This window comes from Phalacrocorax carbo, chromosome 1, assembly GCF_963921805.1.
Source record: "Phalacrocorax carbo chromosome 1, bPhaCar2.1, whole genome shotgun sequence".
NCBI lineage: Eukaryota > Metazoa > Chordata > Aves > Suliformes > Phalacrocoracidae > Phalacrocorax > Phalacrocorax carbo.
In genome coordinates this window covers 209,498,833-209,522,835 of record NC_087513.1, presented here as the reverse complement: position 1 = coordinate 209,522,835, position 24,003 = coordinate 209,498,833, and the positions used below count along the sequence as shown (strand labels likewise).

The following is a 24,003-nucleotide window of genomic DNA, read 5'->3' as shown; positions in this document are numbered from 1 at the left end:
CAGGCTCAGTCTTTTGTCGTAGCGCAAAGCTCTTGGTCAGATGTTTTTTAAGGTAATCCAGGATTCTCCTCCATCTGCCACTCCACAGCCTTCTGAAAATGTCTTCCTTTGTCGTAGAAGCCAACTCAGTGACCTGTCAGGGACTCAGCTTTCTGATTCCTTATAGTAAAATCCTGTTATTTATCCAGCACCTCGTCAGGTTCAAAGTGATTATCTGGATGAATGTACCACCATTTTGGACCCAGTGAAAAAGGTCAGCAGTAGTGTGAATTCTGTAGTTGTGTCTGAAGTTCAGAGTTGAACAGCTTCAGTATGGAAGTGTATTGTGCAGTCAAAGAGATGAAGGGGTGTATCTGAGCCTGGTGAAGGAGGGGTGATTTTATCCAGCTCACGGAAAGGGTTGCCTGCTTCAGTAAACCACCTTTACTGCAGATGGAGCGCGACCCTCGAATTGCATGTGTCTGTTATGGTGCAATGGACATGATTGATGATGTTTCCTGAGTTTGTACATCTTGTCTGTTAAAGGCTCTGTCAAAAGGTTTGCTTTCTTCAGTTTGTTGAATTTCTTAAATTTTTAATCTTATTCTGGTGAGAGCCTTTACTTTTTAGTTAGGCAGTCTGAACTGTCTCAGCAGTCTTTAGTAAAGCCGCTGACACCGTTTCCCACAGCATTCAGCTGGAGAATCTGGCTGCTCATGGCTTTGGGCATATGCTTTGCTGGGTAAAAAACTGGCTGGATGGCCAGGCCCAAAGAGTTGTGGTGAACGTAGCTAAATCTAGTTGGCGGCCGGTCACAACTGATGTTCCCTGGGGCTCAGTGTTTGGGCCGGTCCTGTTCAATATTTTCATTGATGATCTGGATGAGGGGATCGAGTGCACCCTCAGAAGTTTGCAGATGACACCAAGCTGGGTGGAAGTGTCGATCTGCTGGAGGGCAGGAAGGCCCTACAGAGGCACCTGGGCAGGCTGGATGGATGGGCCGAGGCCAATTGAATGAGGTTTAACAAGGCCAAATGCCGGGCCCTGCACTTAGGTCACAACAACCCCAGGCAACGCTCCAGGCTTGGGGAGGAGTGGCTGGAGAGCTGCCTGGAGGAGAAGGCCCTGGGGGTGCTGGTTGACTGGCTGAACATGAGCCAGCAGTGCCCAGGTGGGCAAGGAGGCCAACAGCATCCTGGATTGTATCAGGAATAGTGTGGCCAGCAGGAGCAGGGCAGGGATGGTGCCCCTGTGCTCGGCACTGGTGAGGCCGCACCTTGAATGCTGTGTGCAGTTTTGGGCCCCTCAGGACAGGAAGGACATTGAGTTGCTGGAGTGTGTCCAGAGAAGGGCAGTGAAGTTGGTGAAGGGTCTGGAGAGCAGGTCTTATGAGGAGCGGTTGAGGGAATTGGGTTTGTTTAGCCTGGAGAAGAGGAGGCTGAGGGGAGACCTTCTTGCTCCCTACAACTACCTGAAAGGAGGTTGTAGCAGGGCGGGGGTCAGTCTCTTCTCCCTAGTAACAAGCGATAGGACAAGAGGGAGTGGCCTTGAGTTGTGTCAGGGGAGATTTAGCTTGGATAGTAGGCATGATTTCTTCCCTGAAAGGAAGGCATTGGAAGAGGCTGCCCAGGGAAGTGGTTGAATCACCATCCCTGGAGGTGTTTCAAAGATATGTAGGTGTGGCCATGGTTTAGTGGTGGACTTGGCAGTGTTTACAGTTGGGCTCCATGGTCTCAAGGGTCTTTTCCAACATAAATGATTCTGTGATTCTGTATAAACTCAAGAAATACTGGTGTGTTAAGAATCAAATTCTAGTCCATAACAATGACAAGCTAAGGAGAGGATGTCAGATGTCCTATAATGAGATGTGTTAGGTGTCCACAATACCATCAGTATTTATGTGCACTTTTATAGTTCTGGCTTTTTGGAAATCTTGCTGCTACTTTTCTTTTACGAAATAGACTTGGAAATATAATACGCTTCATCCTTAGTGCCTCTGCAAGACGTGACTTTGCTTACCATGACATGTAATACTTTAAAAATTCAGTTCTAATGCATTTTATTGTAAAGAATAGGAAAATGTTTGTTTTCTGAAATCTTGCTTTCTTTGAAAGGTAGCTGTATCTCACCAAAAGACAGATTATTTGTGTAGGACACTCATTTACTTAATGAAAAATACATTACTTGAAACGTAGAATATATCATTAGGAGAAAATTATTAAAATCAGTTACTACTTTCCAACAAAAATCCTAATTTTGCACATTTTGTCCTGTTCTGGTGGACTTAAATGATAAAATTCAAATCTGTACACAAAAATAAGAATAATAATAAAAGAATAATGTTGTGTTTTGGAAGAGTTTGGGAACTGTCTGTGAGGCAGAGTAAGAAGAAACTTGAATTTTTTTGGTAGGTTTCTGATATGTGTCCAGAGATTCGAAATGATGGTGTACTAACCATTGGGGTACTGCAATAACATCAAGAGCTCATTAAATTTAGCTGCATGATTGATTGTATGGGCAGTTATAAAAGCAGCTAATCTCCCCATAATAACTTTTTCTTGTTCCCAGTAGATAATTTAGGGGAGCAGTGCCTTGTTCTTCGTAGTGGGTGCTGTCTGCAGCTACATCAATGGTTTACACAGCTGTTTTAGAAAAACAGCTTTTAATTAATTTCTACAGTAACAATTTTCTTAAATGAGTATAATCTTTGCAAATCAATTGTTTTATCTTGAAAACCAGCTCAGAGCTATATGCTTTAAAGAGTTTTCGTGAATCTTTTTAACAAGGTTGCAGTTCTTTGTGTTCTTTTGTATAGTTGCAAGTTAAATTATTTGAATCTATTCTCATTTATATTTAAAAAAAGTAAAAAAATCACAGTACCATCAAGTATCACTGTACTTTGGAAGTTCTCCAGTAAAAGGCTGGTGAGATTTGGTAGACCACAATCTCTGTCCTTTCCCCCGTCTCCCCTCCACCCTTTCTCACTGGTCTGATCCCACTGTACGGCTGCGACCTGCCACTGGGGAGTTCACCCGCTGGGCCGGCTGCCATGAAAGGCCTCATCTGAGGGGCTGGGGCAGCGCTGGGCAGCCCTTCCCTCCCCAGCTCCCGGCTGGGAGGCACTGGGTGCAGGCAGCCCTCCCACCTTCCCGGGGAAGGGCGAGGGGTGAGGGAGCTGGGAGGCGCAGAGCAACCAAGAAGGCGCAGAGCAACCAAGAAGGCGCAGAGCAACCAAGAAGGCGCAGAGCAGAACAGGGCAGTGGCATAATATTAAGGAAATTGTGTTGATTTCAGTTACTTTTCTACATATCAATTTTGTAATGTGGTATTCTGTACAATAAGAATTGGGATATTGCTGTGGTAGTAAGAACAAAGTAATGCCTCCAGGCATGAACAAACATCTGTACCAGCTTTTAAACATTTAAGAGAATATTTAAAGAATCACCAGAAGGCATAATCTTATTTAACCATGTTTCACATTACTTTATTTGGTTTAATATTATTTTTTTCTGTGTTGTGGTAGGAGTAACAGGTCTAAGAATCTTAAAGCTTAATAAAAACTTAAGGAAAGGCACCATGAATCTAACTAGAATGGTTTAAAATAGTGCTTCTCATAGTTTCTGGTTAGCATCTCCCCTTTCTGCTCACTCTCCACGCAGGAGATAGAAGGACCAAATATGGGGCTCTTTGAAGCAAAACGGGTTGCTTTACATTGCCCAGCTGTCGCCAGCGGCGTGACTCCCTTACCCCCGGCTCGCTGCAGTGAAGCAGATGCCAAGCGCTCGCATGAGCTGCTTTGCTGCTGCAAGGGAAAGCTGCATAAAAGGTAACCTGCACCAGCGGGACGGAGTACACATCTGTGGCGAGAACGCCTTTAAGTTGCTATGTCCTTCCTTTCCCATGACACAGAAGTATCTGTGCCTTCTCAGGAAGCTTCACTGAAAACTAATTCCATCGCAGCATGAACTCCTTCATTCAACAGATAACCTAATCTCTGCTTTCACCCTGTTCCAAACAAATTCTGGTTTTATGTCTTTCCTAGCATGCTCACATAAAATGTTAATTGTTAAGAGCCCTTGTTACCCTGAGGAGTTAGCTGTATCTTACGATGACAAGTCGTGTCAGCTGTACGTTGTGGAGGCTTCTATCCTGGGAAATGTGAGAGGCATTTTAGCTTACCACGCTATTTCCCCCCCCTCATATTCTCAAGGGGGCTCTTACTTGCAAAGAAATGCATGTAGTTCTCAATGTTATTGAAAACTCTGCCTAAGTAGTGGAAAGATACAGAAATAAGGATGTTAAATGATGTCATATGCACGGTGCCAGGATTTATGCATAAATATAAATAATTATAATAAATTTTAAATACTTTTTCTTCAATTAGTAAACACCAAAATACCATTGTATATGCATATATAAAAACCCGATTTGGTAGGTGTCTGCTAGCTGTACATAATTTTTAAAAAAAGAAATCCACAGTTCCCGAGCGCGTTCTTTAATGCATGTCTGTCCTGGCTGCAGTGTTGGCTTCCTCAGCCTCTTCCTGCCCCTGCCTGCAGTTTCACCAGCAGAACAGAGAGGGCAGCTACAGGCTCAGGCATGTGGATCAGGAAGTTTTTGAGGCTGAAAAATAATTATTTGTATGCTGTAACTACCTTAGAGTAAGTCTAAGCATGCTGTAATTTCTACTAATTTTTAAATTTGTCCATCTAACTCTAATTATCAAATACACTGCTTAAGTTAATACTTAAATGGTTACAGTAGTGGGAAAACCGTGCTCTTTATTTCTGAATTATGAAAATATATTATTTATTTCTACTCCTTTAAACCTGTCCCTTTACTAGTTTTTAGGACTTATCAGAATTTCATCATGTTTTGATAATGTTCATAATTTTCACCAGTATGAATGATTACTGGATACAGTGGCTTCCATGATGCTGCCTTTCCAGAATCCCAGACTGGTGGGGGTTGGAAGGGACCTCTGGAGATCATCTCGTCCCACTCCCTGCTTGAGCAGGCACACCCAGAGCAGGGGGCACAGGAACGTGTCCAGGCGGGGGGTGAATGTCTCCAGGGAAGGGACTCCACAGCCTCCCTGGGCAGCCTGTGCCCCTGCTCTGGCACCCGCGCAGGAAAGGAGTTTTTTCTCATATTTAAGTGGTACTTCCCATGTTACAATTTGTGCCCATTGTCCCTTGTCCTGTCATTGGGCATCACTGAAAAGAGCCTAATCCCATCGTCCTGACACCCACCGGGCAGATATTTATAAGCATTGATGAGATCCCCCCTCAGTCTTCTCTTCTCCAGGCTGAACAAACCCAGGTCTCTCAGCCTTTCCTCATAAGGGAGATGCTCCAGTCCCCTCATCACTTTGGTAGCTCTCTGCTGGACTTGCTCGAGCAGCTCCCTGTTTTTCTTGACCAGGGGAGCCCAGAACTGGACACAGCACTCCAAATGTGGTCTCACTAGGGCAGAGTAGAGGGGGAGGATAACCTCCCTCGACCTGCTGGCCACGGTCCTTTTAATGCACCCCAGGACACTGTTGGCCGCCTTGGCCACAAGGGCCCAGTGCTGGCTCAGGGTCACCTTGCTGTCCCCCAGCACTCCCAGGTCCTTCTCAACAGAGCTGCTTTCCAGCAGTTCAGCCCCCAGCCTGTACTGGTGCCTGGGGTTGTTCCTCCCCAGGGGCAGGACCTTGTACTTGCTCTTATTGAATTTCATGAGGTTCCCCTCAGCCCAGCTCTCCAGCCTGTCCAGGTCTCGCTGGATGACAGCACAGCCTTCTGGTGTATCAGCCACTCCTCACAGCTTGGTGTCATCAGCGAACTTGCTGAGGTTACACTATCCCATCGTCCAGGTCACTGATGAATATGTTGGAACAGGACTTGACCCAGCACAGACCCTTGGGGAGCACCACAAGTGACAGGCCTCCAGCCAGACCCTGCTCCATTGATCATGACCCTCTGAACTCTGCCATTCGGCCAGTTCTCTGTCCACCTCACTGTCATCTCTTCTAACCCACACTTCCTAAGCTTGTCTATGAGGATATTATGGGAGATGGTGTTGGAACGCCTTGTTGAAGTCAAGGCTTGCACAGAACATTTTGCTTTGGATATTATTTCAATACATGTGCTTTGCAGCAAGGAAATTATTTCAACACCTGTAAACTTTTAAAGACAAATATCTCTTGCAGTTCCTTTTTGGATACTAAGGTAATACCAAACATTGTAATTCTTCAGTGATTATGAGCTCTGGAAGAAAGAGAGGGAAGCAGAAATTCTCATGGTGGAGATGAAATCTTGGATGATATCTGTAACAAGAGCTAAGGAGTTATGTTCAGAGGTCTAATATGAGACATCCACCCAGACTACTAAGAAAATTTATTGTTATTTTAGTATTTACTACATTTGTAATGCTCTTGTAGTAAAAGTAACCAGATTTAAATTTCAGCTTACATATGGATTTAATATTTAGAGATGTTAGTGTTTCTGTAGTTTTCATTTGCAACGTTATATTTCAAGTATATTTCTAATTTTGCATTTTCAGTGTACCCTAATTTGAACAGTGTCCACCGACATCACGTTTATTCATTAAAGTTATAAAGATGGGAGGTTCAAATCGTGCTGGTTGAATTGAGTGCGTTGTTAGGAGTTTGCAGGCTGTAACAGGCTACGATTTGATCTTTGTGTGGCTTAAGCTGATTTAGGCAGGCATGAACCCCAGCTGCCTGCTCCTGCCCCCGTTCAGTCCTTGGCAGGAGAAGATAGTTACTTTCAGATGGATCAAGTCTATGATTTGTTTTCTGTGCATCTCTGTGCCAGCAGAAGACACATGGCAGTAATCAGCAAATAAAGGTGCTGGAGAGGAGGAGCGGTGAATGTGTAAGTTGACGTGGTCTGAAAGTAATTCAAGAAGCTTCTGCCTGAACTGAGACACAACCCAGTGACAAGCAAAGCTGCACAGCAAAATGTGTAGCTCTCCTGAACTCATCAGGTTGTAGTACTGTTGCAGTGACTCAGGCTTGGCAATCTTAGATTTTAAATATAGATTTGAAGAATAGATTTTTAAACATGGTTCAGTACGGTCCAGTGGTATAATATAAAACTCTTACATGTGTTGCCACTGGATGTCCTGGATCCTGTAGTCTATATTAGCAATAAATATAATTTTATGTATTTGTGTATCTATAAATATCTGAAAATTTAAAATTATAGCAATTTTGCAGGTTGTTTGTAGTTCTGCAGTGAATGAATATTTAAAACAGCAAGAGCAAAGCCCTTTAGAACAAAGCATTTTAGCATTTTGGGGGCCCAATTTCAATTAAAAAGACCTTTTTCAACTATTTCAGACATATTTTACTTTGACACAAGGTAAATTTAAAGAAACATGAGAAAGTTTACTTCTTGTAGATCAAATATTTTAAAGCTATTCTTATCATAATTTAGAACAAAGTTGGAGTCACGTGTAGACCAAATGCTAAAGGATATTTTTCTTATCATTAAAAGTTTCTTGAGAGCGTGTGTGTAGGTTTGGAGTTGTATTCAGAAGCATTGCATCATGTTTAGGCTGTTATTTGACCTAAAGTAGTTCTATTTTGTCTGTTTTTTCCTCAAGACTAAGCTGCATGTGTAATATCCATGTTAACTGTAACTATTTTCAGTGATTTTATTGAAAATAGCAGACCAAAGGGGGGAGGTGGCTTCCATGTGCAGTCAGAAGTTCTTCTGGTGCTGGGGCCACTAATTTTGGCCTCTCTCCACTGCCCAGCTGCCGATGTCAATGGATCTTGCAGGAATGTAATTCTCTGAGGCGTGTAGTTTTGCTGAATTGGTTGAAACCAGGCTATAAATGGCAGAGGTGTAGGTGATTGACAGGGAACTCTCATTTCTTTAGGAAATGAAACTCAAAAGCATAGGAATATTTTATTTTGCGTGAGTTTGTTAATTGCCCAGAGTGAATGGCTATAAATGTAGTGCCCTTGCCTGCATCAGACTAGGATGCAAACTAATACAGTCAGAAAGAGGAAGCTAATTGTAGGGCTTTTTTGATTTCTGGGCTTAAGAAATGAGGATCATTTCAGCTAATGGGAGAAGACTGGCAAGAACAGATTTTGTGTGAAACAGAATTTCTGCTTCAAGTTTTTGAGAGAATATTATTTCCAGATAAAAATCTACACTGGTCAAAGTCAGGTTAGGAACACGTTTGTGCAACGAGAAGATGGTGAAAACAACACCAGAGAAAGTTGCAGTTGTCCAGAACTGGACGTTTTAAGTACAGGAAATTTACAGTTGAAATCACGCTGATAAGGGAACCATGAATGCAGAAGGAAAGGAAAAATGAGGCAAGGCAACTAAATAACTCATGCAAAAGGTGATAAAGCCAGGAACAGAAATTAGCCTTGGTGCTTACGAGTTAGATTTAGGAATTGAATGAGAATGAGATAACCTCAATGATTTGATATCATTGCACTTTTAATTACATTCACTTATATTCATTCCTTGGTTGTAAATACCCTGCAAAGTTATTTTACACTCAAAAAGTTGTAAGCCAGGAAAGGCAAAATAGCTGCGAAAACCCTATAGAAATACCGTAATACCCCAAAGAAAAACAACCTGACACAAAATCAAGCTTAATTATAGATACATGAAAGAGTATCTATTTTATTTTTGTCAAAGTCGTTTGACCAGAAGCAGACGGGTGCAGACCACACAGTCTGTGAGGGTTAATCACCGAGATATTTTGCTCACTGGAAGTTACTAGGAATATTTGCATCTGCAGAAACAGTGATGAATGCAAGATTAAGTTATTGTTCAGGAGTGCAAATCAACTTTTGAAATCTGTTTGCATTTTAAAGTTTACTCCAATGTCTACATGACTGAATTGCAATTGTATTACTTTGGCACTAGTTGAAGCTGTTTATTGCATTGAAGGCATCATGTATATCTAGATTTGTTACATATGTGGCATTCTGTATTCCAAGCAATTAGACATTTTTCTCTCTAATTTGTGTTAATTTATCATCAATTTAGAAATAATCAGTAGGCAAATAGGTACATCTTTTTAATAGACATCGGGAAATATTCTTTTCATAATGTAGTTCAAAAGAGTGTAGCTCTATAGAGAGCCTGTATGCAAATGCAGTTTGCTAGGCTGTTCTAGGATCTAGTACTTCAACTCACAGAAGGGTTGAGGTTGGAAGTCGCCTCACGAGATCAGCTAGTCCAGCCTCCCTTCTCAAAGCATGGTCCACTGGAGCAGGTTGCTCAGGGCTTTGCCCGGTTGAGTTTTGAATACCTCCAAGGACGGCATCTTCGCTGAGCCTGACCACTCTCATAAGAAAAAAGTTATTTCTTAGATTTAAACAGATTTTCATGTATTTCCACTTGCGCCCGTTGCCTCCTTTCCTGTCACTGGGTGCTACTGAGAAGAGTCCAACTTAGTCGTCTTAGTTCTCCCCACCAAGAACATATTTATACACATTGCGAAGGTCTCCCCCAGTTATCTCAGCCTCTCCTCCAAGCCCTAGATCATCTTTGTGGTCCTTCGCTGGACCCTTTCTAGTATACCCATATACATACACATATATATGCTTATATATTGATTTTCATGCTCATGAAGCTTGTTCTTCTCAAGGGTATTGCCTATTAAAACATTAACTATATTAATTTTCTTTGTACACAGCATTTTTGATGAGATGTTGGTAAAAAACTTACTCCCCTAATTTTTGCTTCACTCCATAGCTTCAGAACATCCTTTGCTGGGAAGGGGAAGGTGTGTTTTGTTTTGTTAATAGATCTCTGAAGAATTTTACCAAATACCATAGGTGCCTGCACCAGTCTTTGCCACAATCAGCCTTGTTCGAGCTAGAGACTGTTTCTCTGTGAAAGGCAGAGAAACTTGAACTATTTTGGCTTCCGAGTGCCTGATCACCGTGACGGATTATGAGTGACCGTGTGACTCCACTTCGTGTCTAATCACTCTCACAGCGGGAAGGTATTGAGTTATTCTTGCGTCCTGCCTTACTGCGTGTCTGCCTTACTCCTGGTTCTCGGACAGAGGCAACCTGGGTATTTAAACAGAGCTGGACATATGCTTTTACTTGATAAATGTTTTGGATTTGTTTCATGGAGAATTCTCTATATTCCCTGCTTTGAAAAGCTCTGCCTAAGAAGGCTTTCTAGTTCACAAGCAAGAGGAAGCCTTTTAAGATAAAGGATTTCTTTTTTACCTATGCCTGTTTTTTTCGCATGAAAATTTATCATTAGTCAAATACTTGACTTTCAAAAACTTGTAGAGAAATTTTCTTGGTGAAAACTGTGACTATTGAAAAAAAATATGGTTAACATAACTGCAAATATTCCCTGGTAATTAGAAAAGAACTATAAAATCTGCCAAGTGGCTGTTAGATATTCTCTTAAAACACAATAATGAAAATCAAGGTTTCAAAGGTCATCGAAGCACATGTCCACCCAGGCAGGCCTAATTCAGCAAGACTTGCCCTGCTAAGGGCGTGCTGGTTTTCTCAAGAGGCCTCCAAAAACAAAGCAAATCTAGAAAACAAAAAAGCCTCTGTTTGAGGGGCTGAGTAGTAAAGTCATGGTTGGGGGGCTTAAAGCTGAGCTATGTCAGGAAGTGGGAAATGAACCAAAAATATGGCAGTGTCACGTTTAATACATTTCTTGTGGTTGTAAACCAAGAATTCACCATGCCTCATGGCAAAAATTGTCTCTTATAGGGACTAAACACTGAAGCTGATCATTTTTCCATTATTGGTCAGAATCCAAGCATAACCTTTCAACAGCAATTGATTTGACAGAGTTTCTGTTCATGTTTGAATTTACTGATACCACGTATCAAGGTACAGTTTTAGGAGAAGGGCACTGGGTTGTGCGAGGCAGGGTGTGCAAGCACATGTGCCGCTGTGAGCAGAACATGGGCCACAGGCGGGACCGTGTTGCAGAAGCACCGAGCATGATCCTCCTAATGAACCACACCAAGCCTCTAGCTTTTGTGCTTTTTTCCTGGCAGCTGATAAATGCAAAATAAGGAAAAAAAGCTGCTACAAAATGCTTGTGTTGAAGAAGAGACATCTACATGCTATTTTCAGAATATAAAGGTGATGATTACACCCCCTTCCTCCTTGATTCTGCTGTAGAGCCTTGGTGGTCAGAGCAGATGTGTCATTGACTTCAGTTAATCTGGGGGCATTTCATTTTAGTCCCAAGTAATAATAACTTAAAAATGAGCTGTCTTTAAGGCAGCATCACGTATTTCAATTCTACTTATCCCCTTTAAACATAGGTTATGCACGTGAAACTCTGTGTGTCTCTACTGAGCAATTGAGTCCATAGTGTTATCCAACTAGGTGCATGGGGGGGAAGAACCAAATTTGCTTAGTTTAAATGCACCTTACAATGGGGTGGAAGATCTTATATTTTTTTAAGAGGGCGTTATCTTTAGAATATTTGTTGTGTTTCATTCAGAGTATTTTGTTTCAGGAAGGTAGTTTCTTATTTGTGTGATATGTTGGCTGGAGTTTCCTGATGCTCTTTTCTTCCTCTTGTAACTATTACTAAGTCGGGTGAGTGTGTGTGTTTGGTTGTTTTGGGTTGTTTTTTTTTTTTTGTTTGATTGGTTTTTTTTTTAAATTCAGGGAAGAGCAACACTCCCAAATAATTTGATGTCTCTGTAGCCCTAATGTATTGTACTTACTGTCTATGTGTATGTATTTTTGCGCATGCGCTTTTTTCCCTAGTTAGATACTATTTGAAATAGAGCCTGGCCATGTGGCAGCCTAACAGAATGATGTTTTTACTGCAGATAATTGAGGGGTTATGTTTTATAGCCTGGAATGTGACTTGGAGACCTGGGAGTACCAGAAGATACAGGATAGGACTGGAGGTGTGTCCCCGTTGCTCGGCGTCGGAGCCACCTGCCAGTTGTGTTCCAAAGGGTTGATTAGTTTGAGAAATGAGCACTGACCAGCTCTTCCAATATGATATGCTGTAAAATAGCTCTTCTTCACTCTTTCAGGAAGGCGCAGTACTGAGGTACTGCTGTTTCATTTGTCAGTTACTTTTTTTTGTACTTCAGTCTCTCAAGTGTTGTGCGTCCTTGAAAGCTGTGGACTCTCATCAAGAGCTTTAAGAAAGGCTGTTCCATGGCTCTGCTGCAGTATGTTGTAGTGTTGTTTGCTGTGGTTAAGATAACATGAAAAACGGAGGGAAAGACCTGACAAGTATTTTTTGAGAAAACAGATGTAGGGTGTTGAAGTGTTTAACTATATATGGAGTTTGTGGACTAGAAAATTAAGGGTCTGATTTTCTTTTACTCTTCCATACTCTTCTGAGACTGGCAGGTGCTCTCTGTCTTGGCTCAGTTACCTTCTGCATTTGCTAATTGTAATTGTTTAATCATGATCAAACAACAGTGCTTTAACATGAATCTGTATAATCTCTTGTTTAATAACTCATACTAGTGTTTCTTTTGATCTTATCACTCTAGAGATTGCTTGAGGCTTGCTGGCAGAAAAAAATCAGGGCGCGTCTAACAGCTGAAGTGGTGTAGGTGTAGCTAAATTGGCCCAGTGCCTAATAAGGATCTGACAAATTGTTCTCTACATTTTTATAAAGCCTGTCAATTTTAAAGCATCTGCATTGTTGTGTTGCTTCAGAAGTTACTTAATTTCAACTAGAAAAATAATCATTAGGTGGATAACCAAGGTTATGATGAGAGTTTTTGCCCATACTTTTGATAGCTCATGAAATTCTCCCCAGATATGGTGGATTTCAAGTAGGGAAGGTTTTGATTTAACAGGATTTACTATAGAAAGAAGGTAAAACATTGCATAGGTTGAAACATCCAGAGAGAGATGGTTCCATTTTAGGATTATCAATTAGCATGTGTCTTTTGGGATCACTAGAAATTTCAGATTGGTAAAAGAGAACGACCATTTTCCATAAGTCATTATGCTTTTATACAAAAGCAGATTATCTGTTTTCACCATGAAATACCTTTATATCTTTGTTTTAAAAACTTCAATAATGACATTTTTGCACAGGAACTGTGTGACTTCTTTAATAAGCAGTGGCAACACTGGGAATCAGCTCATTTTTGCTACTCACTGCAGTTCTCAGGAATTGAAAATAAGGGATATTATAAAGATTACTACTTAAACGGGAATTGGGGAGGGGAAAGGAGATCACAATTTTTAGCTGGTGTCTAAAACAGAAGAGATGGTATATGACTTCAGAGTAACCAGACTGTGCCAAACTTTGTCTGTAGATAGTTGTACCCAGCAGGTACTGACAGTAATATTTGACTACAGTGCCTGTGGTTTGTTAGGTCTGGTTAGATCTTGGCCTTGGGGTACTGGTCGTTCCAGACCTGTACATGCTTGAGGAAACTCAGAGTGCTTTGCATTCCTTGTTGGCTCCTTCTGTCTCCATGGGGGATTGAACTATAAGGATTTTGTGGCTAAATACAGGGATTAGTAATTCAAAACACCCTGGCCCTGTCTAAGGGACTGTTTGGTCCTCTGAGGTGCCATCTGTGAGACGAAGAGAGGAATGAGGGACTCTGAGACACAGAAAGCTGGATGGTTGCGATAGTGCTGGAGCTGCTGCAGATTCGGGAGTATATTTTCCCTTTGGGTGTATATTCCCCTTTCACTACAGACTTGATAAGCCATTTGACAGATCCGAAGGATGTATTATATTTAATACTGAAATTTAAATAAAGAGCAAAGGATTCAGAAGCTTTTGCTGAGGTGTGTACAAATGCATGTTTCAGTATAGGTAGTGCCTTCACAAAATACACGAGAATAATACTGTTTTCATGAATGCTGACACCACAGGAGACTGTTATAATCGTCCAGCCATTTACTGGCCAAGGCTGGCCAGTGAACCTCACCACATTGTGCATCGAGTTACAACTCCTGGTACACAAAACAGTCTAATCATATTTGGTTAATTAATCTTACCAACCGGAGAAAAAGTTGCCATCTTACTAGTCTGAATTTGGCAGACTTCAGGTTCTCACCATCATATGTTTTTTTCTGACAAACTGAAGTCTTCACTCATCCAGGCTCTGGCAGTGAGACTCCAGCCACCTCCATGTCTTCTCTTGAATAAGCCAAAAGCATTGAGATACTGGCATCGTTAGTTTTCTTGAAAGTCGTGTATTCTGGGCATTGAATTGCTCTTTGTAGCTGCCTCTTCTGGATTTTTTTAGTTCTCTAGCTGGTGAGAAGAAAGTTATGCTGGCGTTGCTCTCAGGAGAATACACTGTACTAGCAGTCTAAGAGGTGGGAAGAAGTGATGGGGGGCACGATAAAACCTCCCCAGGTGATATTTTTCTCACTTGGGGCAATAAACAGAGTGCTAAGGCGGAGAGTGGGAGAACAGCTAGAAACTAGTTTGGTGCTCAGGAAAGCCACTTGCCAAACCCATCACTGTTCTAACGTAGTAGTAAGTGGCTGCTACAGCCTCCCTCTGCACCATGTCAGAGCGTAAGTGGTGCTTATAGCAGTGAACTCCGGCGGCACAGCTGACACTATTAGCGGCTCATGGCTTTAGGGCTGCAGTCCTGCCCTTTAGTCCCACACAGGTGAAGATGTAGGTGTCATACCTAAGAACTGCCTTGTCAGCTATGGTGACTAATTCCATCAGGTAATTATTTACTGTGATAATTTTTATTGCCTGGGGCATTAAATAATGCTAACAAGTAACTACTGGCATTAGTAAGAGTGATCATCAGAGCAGTTTTCAAGTGGATGCACATAATGAAACTTGACACCTATTTTCACATAACTTCTTTTTATATGACTTCTGGTATCTCTGTCTAATTAATTGGAAGGATTCTGTGATTTCCATCCGCTTTACCTACTCTAAAATTAAAGACAGTTTAATGCATTATAACCAGATACTTTATTATTGGAAAAGAATAGCATATCAATTTTATAAAGACAATTCATTGATTCGGACACTACAGTTTACATTATGTGCAGGTAGAAAAGACATATTCCATGCACATTCATTTCTTTGATCTTGGGATTACAAGCCCATTGCATTAATCTGCATGTCTAGTTCCATTATTTTAATTTTTTTTATTTTATTAGATGGGAGCTTGCTTAAGAGATAATATTTGTGACAAGAGCTGTAGAAATAATTTTTATTGGAGCAGTAACGTGTCTTGAAATAATATTCAGGAACCACAACAGCTGAAAAATTCCTATGACTTAAACCAAAAAATAATTATAGTGCTTTTTGTGTAGGTCTGTGGATTTAGAGGTAAAGTGAGGTTTGTCTCAGTCGACCAAGTAATACATATCACAAAATAATAGTAAGTCCACCTCCCCTTCTTTGTAACTTTTGGAACAAATTGGCTCAAGTAATAATTATTGGAGGGACTTCTTTTAACTGACCTGCTAGTCAAATGTTGTCAGGGTTTTTAATTTTGCATGATTTTTATCAATAAAATTTTCCTCGGGCAGACTTTAACTTGACAGTTCTTTTTTCTGTAGCATTCAGCCTTCGAGAACGAGGAGTAGTAACTTTTTTATCATTGAGTGTGGATGTAGTTCTCACATGCATTGTGAAGTGGTTGGTCGAGAAGGTGGTGGTTTTCAGCCTTCGTGAATACACTTGAAGTCAAGTGTTGATGTGGCAGTGGTTGAAACAGCCTCAGGTCTTCTGTGAGCTGGATTTAACACTATTCGGTGTTGAACCGTAGCTCCAACACTCCAAATGCTTCTACCAAATGCTTCCAAATGCTGATACTGCTGATCGGTCCCTCTTTCCTCCTCCTGTCTTCATTTACGTAGATTACGTGTCTCTTCAGTGCTTTTGCTTCTTAGTTACAAGACCTATGTTACTTTATCACAGACTTCAGTCCTACTCTTTATTCTGGCTGTATGGGAGAACCTGCAGCCTCTGATCAGAGACTTTTTTTACCCCAGGAAATCTGACTGTAATGAAAATGCTTAAAGAAGATACACATAACCTTAGGATTAGGTAATTCACATGAAAACTCAAAATACATGAGACTCGAGTAGTTTTAATAGTCTTGTCAATGTTATTTTTCTTTTCTCTGGTCCAAGATTTCTGTCTGCCTGTGAGGGCAAGTTCTCTGTGAGCTGCTGGTGTTACTGGGGCTGCTGGTAACTGCTTTCAGGCAGAGCTTTTTTTGTGCTCAAAACTGAGAACTGCTGAATGTTGCTTCATGATACTGTTTATATGAGGGCTGAGCTTTCTTGGAGAAAAAAAAAAAGAAAAATGGCTTTGTCGGCCAACAGAGATCTGGAAAAATTACCTCTTTAAGTTTTGCAGCATGTTTCCTCTTTATTTATTAAGGTTTAGTATAGTACAGTAAAGTATAACATAATCAATTAAATTGCAGGGCTCACCTTACACACCAAATGTGCTAACCTGTCCTGGAGCACAGGGGTTTTGCCTTGTAACCTGTGCACGTCTCTCTAACAATGTTCAAATATTTAGCGTGTATCATTCTCATTAGAAACATGTAGGTTGTTTGCTTTTTGTATCTGTTTTAGTTGGAAAGTTTCAAGGTCTGTGTGTTGCCAGGCACGATTTGTTGACCTTGTATCGTAAGCCAAAAAGTGATGAACTCTGCAAGAAAAATCCCAAATGAGACTTCCTGCTTACTAGATCTTAAGGCTTAAATTCACTCAATATTTACAATTATATTTCTGTAGGCCTTAGTATTTGTTCTCTTTTTTTGGTATAGTTGGTTTTAAATCTAAAATAGGTATTGTGTATTGTACTGAGTATGCCACAAAAAAATTCTGTAGGACGGGGAAAAGTTGAATAAAGGCTTATTTTGAAAGTGGCTTAATTTTGGAGCACAGTGACCATTTGCCTTCTATTTCTTGGTGCTGTGATAAGACGATGATGACTGGGCTTTCCACATCAGGCTCTGCATTTAATGTAAAAAGTCTGGATTTAGCTGCACGTCTTTCTGTCCTTCAGTTGTGTGAATGTTGGGAGACACAGTGTGAAACGTGCCCAGAGCACTGCTAGGAGGTGTTTGCTGATTTTAAACACCTCTGATAAAGGAGATTCCACAATCTCACAGGCAGCTATTTCTAGTTTATCACTACCCTGTAGAGAGACCTCTTCCTAATATCTAACCTACGTTGTCTTCGCTGTAGATTTAGCTGTCTTCCTCCTCCTCTACTCGATGAGACAGATTTGTCAGTATACGATAATTACATGAATATAGTTGTCATGTTTGTCACCAGCTACCTCTTTTTTAGTTTAAGCAGTTGCCCGACAGTTGAACCCTGCACGCCTGTTATTTTCATTGTGCTCTTCTGGACTGTCTTGTTTTGTCTATGCTTTTCTTTAACAGTAGTGCCCAATGCTGTATTTTGGGGTGTTGCTAGGACGAGGTCATTAGTGTAATGCAGCGCTATGTTTTACCTCCTCTGCTTCTAAAAGAGTCTGTGATATTTTCCAGCGCTTTCCGCAGCATTGCATTGCTGGTGCCTGTTTATTTGCTATCTGTGGAATTTGTTATACTCGTGTACTGCCCACACAGTTGTTTCTTGTCAGGGTTTTTATGTATGTGATTTCTCCTGCCAGCTACTTCATATTTGTTTTTATTGAATTTCATCTTGTTGACTTTGGGCAATTAAATCACTTTGCGTGAAGACCTGGCCTCTAAAGGGTTTTGTGAATTTGTAACATAATCTCTGTTCCATCATTCAAATCATTACTGAAGAGGGAAGCAAAACCTCTTTGGTGACCTCAGTTAAAGTGCCTTATAGTTTGATAATAATGAACCGCTAACTATTAGAGTTTTGTCCTGTCGTGTTCTTGAGCAGCTGTGCCACCTACTCAATTAACATATGCAACTGTCACAAAGGTGTGTTAAAGTTGAGATAAATTACACCTGCTTCTTTCCTTAAAACATCTGTCAAAGCAGAAAATTACAATAGTTTTAATTTACTTCTTTATTGTGTTGGTTGTTTCTTATCATCTTGCTATCTCTATGCTTATAAACTGGCTGTTTCACATAATTTATTCTAGTATAGTTGTGGGTTTTAGAAGTGACCTGGCTGGCCATCTCACGTTCCCTGAACTTCTCATTTACAAAAATCGGTAACAGTTCCCTCTTTTCCACCTGGCCAAGGTCTTCCACATCTTATGTTTTTAAGTTCTGGAAGACTTCTGGTAATTACAGAGGTTGATTAAGCAAGTTCTTAGAGTACTTTAAGTTGCCCAGATTTTGCCAAAATAGAGTACAGATTATAGACAAATTGATGATAGGTGGATGGTGAGGTAGACTGAAAACTTGCTAGGCTGAACTGACAGGCTGGAAGGGTTGTGATCAGTAGCACAAAGTCCGGTGGGAGGCCAGTCACAGGCAGGGTACCGCAGGCGTCCATACTGGGGTCAGCAGCATCTTCATTAATGGCCCGGATGAGTGGACAGGAGGCTGCACCCTCAGGAGGATTGCAGATGATACAAAACGGGGAGGAGCTGTTGCTGCACGAGGTAGTTGTGCTGCCATCCAGAACCACCTCAGCAGACTGGAGAAATGAGCTGACAGGAACTTCATGAGGTTCAACAAAGGGAAGTGCCCAGTCCTGCCCCTGGGGAGGAATAACCTCAGGCACCACTCTATGCTGGGGGCCTCTGGAAAGCAGCTTTGCAGAAAGGAACCTGGGAGTCCTGATGGGCACCAAGCTGAACGTGAGGCAGCAAGAAGCCCTCCCAGCAAAGGAGGCCACCAGGCTCCTGGGCTGCGTTGGAAGAAGCGTTGTCACCAGGTTGAGGGAGGTGATCCTTCCCCTCTACTCAGCCCTGGTGAGACAGATCTGGAGTGCCGTGTCCAGTGCTGGGCTTCCCAGTAAAAGAGAGACATAAACATAGTGGAGTGAAGGGCCACAAAGACGATTAAGGGCTTGGAGCATCTGTCATACAAGGAGAGGCTGAGAGAGCTGAGGTTTAGCCTGGAGAAGAGAGAGCTTGGAGGGAATCTCAGTGATAGACACACGTATACTTGTTAGCTTATTACCGAACTCATTTAAGAAAAGAAAAAAGGGAAGGAAACAGACTATTTAATGAAGTGGTTTTTAATATGCAAAGGCATCACCTCCCTTCCCCCCCCCCCCCCCCCCCCCGCTGTTTTTTTGCCGTTTCTCACTTATTTCTCATAATCATTGCTTGGACTGTCAAGGCTTCTTGTCCCTTCTGTCTCCCAGAAATGGCACCCAAAGAATTGATGGTTGTGGTTGTTGTTTGAATATTAATTATGGTTTGAACTTTGGAGGGTTAGGACAGATCTTTTAAAGTAGAACTCAGGTTTAAATGTAAGTCTGATTTTGCTGCTAGTTTGAACTGAAATATATTTGTCCTCACTTTACCCTAATGATTTCAGATAAAATTATTTCAGATGTTCACATTTTTGATGCAGAATAATAGAAGACAATAGTACCGGTGAACAAAAAAGTGAAGAAATGGGTAGTTTACACAGTAAGCATTATAATGTCTTGTGGGACCTAATTTTAAGTCACATGTCAGAGGACTTGGAAAAGGGAAATAATCTCATTGTAAGATTTTTTTTTCCTCTGAAAGGAATTGTAAAATTTTCCTATACAAATTTTTATCATACTTTCTGGTCTATGTCAACAGGCAGCAGCCCACTATTCTATGTGTTTATAACCTTAAAATATGCACTGCTGCCAGCATTTCCATTTCTTTTCACTTCAGCTATCTGTATGCTATCATCATCAAAACTTCTTGAACCCTTGAAAGTAAGCACAAGTGTTTTCTGAAAGACTTCCAATTTTCCTGTTAGGTTTTTGCCTCCTGAATGATGGTATGAACATGGCCAGTGTATCTAGAAAAAAAGAGTATTTTCTTGCTCTCCAGCTGTACCTGGCAAAGACGGCATGGATTAAGGCAGGTTATGAATTTAATGCATGGCATAGCTGTTCCTGAAACAGCTGTATGCGCGAGCAATTCTCAGTCACGGTACAACGGCTTGCTGGTGTCTCAAGGAGGGTAGCTTCATCCTTTCTCCCCTTCTCTACTCCTGGCCCCCCTCCATCCCTTTTGCCTGTGCTTGCCCTGGTGTTTTTATACCCTTCCAGTGATCTCCTTATCTCACCAAATTGGCAGAAAACTCTGCAAAGTTTTTATTTACTATTTTTTCCTCCTTCCGTTCGTTTTCTTCAGCATTTTTGAGTCACTGTGCAGCTGGTAAGGAGGAGGTAAGAGCAGTGAGCTGGGAGCAGAGGGGATGGGAGGAAGAAAGGCGTTCCCTTCTCTGTGCTGGAGAGCTGCCGTTTGCTTACTGACTTTTTTATAATCTAGGCCAACACCAGATTATTCCAGTGGGTTGGTAATAACATGAAGGTAAACTACTAGAACCAATACACTCACTTGGGAATAGAATTATCTACTCTCAAACTTGCTAGAAAGTGGTTAAGTAGAAGCAGCTGTCTTTGCAGATGTCTTAAATGTCCTGCCTTTTAAACTGAAACTAGCAATGTGATATTGGAATAAATTACAAAAGCAAAGACTGTCGAAAGATAATGTTTAAATTTCTTTTCTATTGCTTTATTGATTTCACTATATTGTTTTATATTTTTTCCTATTCTGTTATTTTATTATTTTACTATTATTTTATTCCAGACTATTTTAAGTGGCATCATTTGCTGTGTCTGTTGCCCCACTACTCTGGTCTGGATTTCATTTTTTTTTGTTTTAACTTTGACAGGAACAGCTCAAAGTCCACTAGAAAAAGGAGAATCCTGTTTGGTGGATTCAGACAAGCTTTCATTCTGGCCCACCAAGCGCATAAATAAAGTGTAACTTTTATAGTAACAGTTGTAAAATCTTCACGATCCAGAACGTGCAGTAGTAGTGTGATGTTTTATGTAATAACACTCTTTCTCCTTCTTGTAGGTCCTTTTGTTCTGCATCACAGCTGCTCTGTTCATGTTCTTTTTCAGGTATGTTGCTAGTATATCTGTTTATGTTCATAAAGATTATTTTAAACAGCATTTCTACAAGCTTACCTGATTCTTGGTGATAATCTGGAAACTTGTATATTTTTGATTCAAGCTTTCTGAATGGAGTAGAGTGCTTCCATGGTATTAAAAACCTAGCACTGTCAGCGTAACTGGGCTAAAATGGGAAATGCTGGGGTAAATGCTTTAAATCATCTGGAGATTATACTGATTACTTAAGGAGCCTCCTCTCATCTCATAATTAAGACCCTGGAGATCTAACATTACATAGTATGAAAACGGCTGAAATACAGCTTTTCATATATGTTCTTAAATAGCTTATGACAGGGAACATAACATTGTTTTCTTCTGGTGAAAATAGAGAACAGGAAGATGAGATTTTACAGTCTTAAATATTTGACATATGTGCAGGTGCAACTCCCTTCTTTTAATTTTACAATAAACTAGTTTCATGTACGTTTTCACAAGTTATCCGTTGTAGTCCTTTTTTAAAACATACAGTAGTGGGTTGGATGAGACACCCGTTTTAATAACTTCTTTCTCTGTTGGTTTGCAAGATGTATGTTATACGTCATTTACCTCATCATTGTTTCCCTTCTAAATACCAGACCTCTCAAATCTTCTGTGTTATAGCTCAAGCTGGTAAGTTGCTTGGTAAAGTAACCTTTGACTACAACCCTTTGACTTAGAATTTTCTGTGGCATCTAGCCATCTCTGGTTCTTCGAGCCATATGATCCCCTGGTAATTGCAAAACTCTGGAAGCTGCAACTTGTTTTTTTTTCATAATTTCATTACTTACAAATTACTTACGGATATTGTCCAAGAACAGTCTGTGGATAGGGGAGAGCTGTTAATTTAAAGGATTCTAAGAAGCGTTTCTCCTTTCACCTACCATCCATTTAGACCCTTGCATCGGCAGTCTTCTCTTCACTCTATTTTCTTCTACTTCCCAGAGTCATGGTGTAACAGCCTCGGAGAATTTGACAGGTGAGGTTGAAGGTAGACACCTGTCCGTATGAATGCTGATTAAACCAAGTCATAACAGTGAAATGCTGGTCAAAGCTAAAAATGTTGTGTGATTTTGGAGGAAGCTGGTTGTCTTCTGTCTGTGTCTTTGGTAATGAAGCAGTGTTTTAGAGACAACCTGGAAGTTAAGTGAGAGCTGACCAGAGCCCGGAGGTATTTGGTGAATTCCTCCCTGACCTGACACAGCAACGCTGACAATTGAATGGGCCCCAAACCACTTTCTCTTCTAAAATTAGTCCCTCCATGCCAGGGTTGATGGATATCCTGCTGAGCAGTCATCAGCAACATTTAATTCCTTTGTCTCTGGTGGTATAACAGAAGAGTTAAAATACAGGACCAGGAGGCTGTAGGTCCATTAGTTTAATTCTCAGGGGGAAAAAAAATCAAAACAGTTTTTGTAAGCACAAACAAAAACATTAGATCAGAGTAGATTTATCAAAAAATAATTAGGATGGACTGATTTATCATCTTTTTTCTTTCTGAGTGTAATCGGCATTGTGATTAGAACTTCTTCACAGTGATTCTATGTGGTACTTTCCTAAAGTAACCAGGTATAGATGGTCTGTGTGAAAATACCTTTGGGTAAGCACAGAACCCCCAGGATAATATGTGGACAGAGCTGTTGTCAGGGGTTGACTGTCAGACAGAGGATGTATTGACTGTGTTGACAAGCACCTACCAGGGTCCTCCTTTGCTTAATATTTTTATATTTAAATAATGACAAAGATAACAGTGGAAATGGTTGTTGCACGTGTAGGTAAAACTGCTGGATGGGAACTGCAAACTGGAGGTACGATTTGAAAAACTCTAAAGCTGCTTAGTAATGACACGGTTGAGGGAATACACTTCCAGGTGAGGAGCCATGGAGAATCAAATGGACTGGGAGCAGTTCACTGAAAAAAGACCCAACAGTAGTTGTCACACTCTGCCAGCTGAGTGTAAGTCAACAATGTCACATTCTTGTAACGAGGGAAACGTGATGGGATGGATAAAGCTTGTGAGGTACATAAAGTTGTTTTTTTTGTTGTGTTTAAAGTTAGAGAAGTTCTCAGTACATTTTTCTGTCCCTTTTGATTATTATACACCAAGAAGAATATGGAAAAGGCAGAAAAACCTCAGAGTTTCTCCTCCAGTGGTCTGGAGTTTGGAAAACATGATTTGTTTAAAAGTCTGGATTGTGGTTGTTTTATTTAAAAAAAAACAGAAATAAGGGATGGAGTAACTGTCTTCATGTATGTACAAGACTGCTGTAAAGAATAAGAGAATAAAGTCTGTTCTTGCTGGCTGTGAAAGAAAGGATAAGAGATAACAGAGCAAGACATTTTTTCCTACAATCATAAATCACAGCATGGATGAATTCACTTAAATAATGAGGAAGGAAATCTTAAGAAGCGCTGAAAAGATGCCCCGGCGAGGCTACAGATTGTGTATCCTTTCAGATCTGTAGGAACAGATTTTAGGCAACACACGTATTACCACTTAGAGAAAGGAATATTTGACTTCCTCAGTCTCTTCCACTTTTTGCTGCACATCAGTGTTGTCATATTATGGAATATTTGTTGTGATAAGCTGTTAGAAACAGTGGCTAGTAAGGTCTTTGGAGGAGGATAACCTTGCTGTGCTTTGTTGAATGCAACTTGAAAGGTATAGCTGGTAAAAAATTCCAAATTACAGCTCTGTGCCGTAGAAATCACCATGTCCTGAGAACACACGGAGTGGAGACAGGAGGGCACGCAAAGGCAGGGAACGTGTCAGCTGTCCAGGCGGGCAGGGGCTTCTCTGAAAATTAGTAGAGGGAGAAAAGTGACTCTTCTGCCACACTGAATTAAAGTGTTCTTCCACAATTTCTACTTATAGAAATAGGATAGGAGAGGAACAACTACTCAGGGAGAAGACAGATGACAGAGAGGTCACTTGATCAGTCCTCAGAGTTTTTGTCCAGTTTGTCTGGACTGGGATTGTGAGTTGGTCATTGTTTTATGCCTTAAGTGACTTC

General features: G+C 40.9%; 1 protein-coding gene across 2 annotated transcripts in view; it reads left to right on the top strand.

Annotated features, from left to right (window-relative positions):
* The window catches only part of TMEM135 (transmembrane protein 135), a 188,239-nt gene that overhangs the window by 102,569 nt on the left and 61,667 nt on the right, over positions 1-24,003 (top strand). For both annotated transcript variants that reach the window (XM_064441402.1, XM_064441400.1), the window contains one exon: positions 20,916-20,962. In XM_064441402.1, coding sequence (XP_064297472.1) covers positions 20,916-20,962 — 47 coding nt within the window. The remainder of the gene's footprint in view (positions 1-20,915; positions 20,963-24,003) is intronic.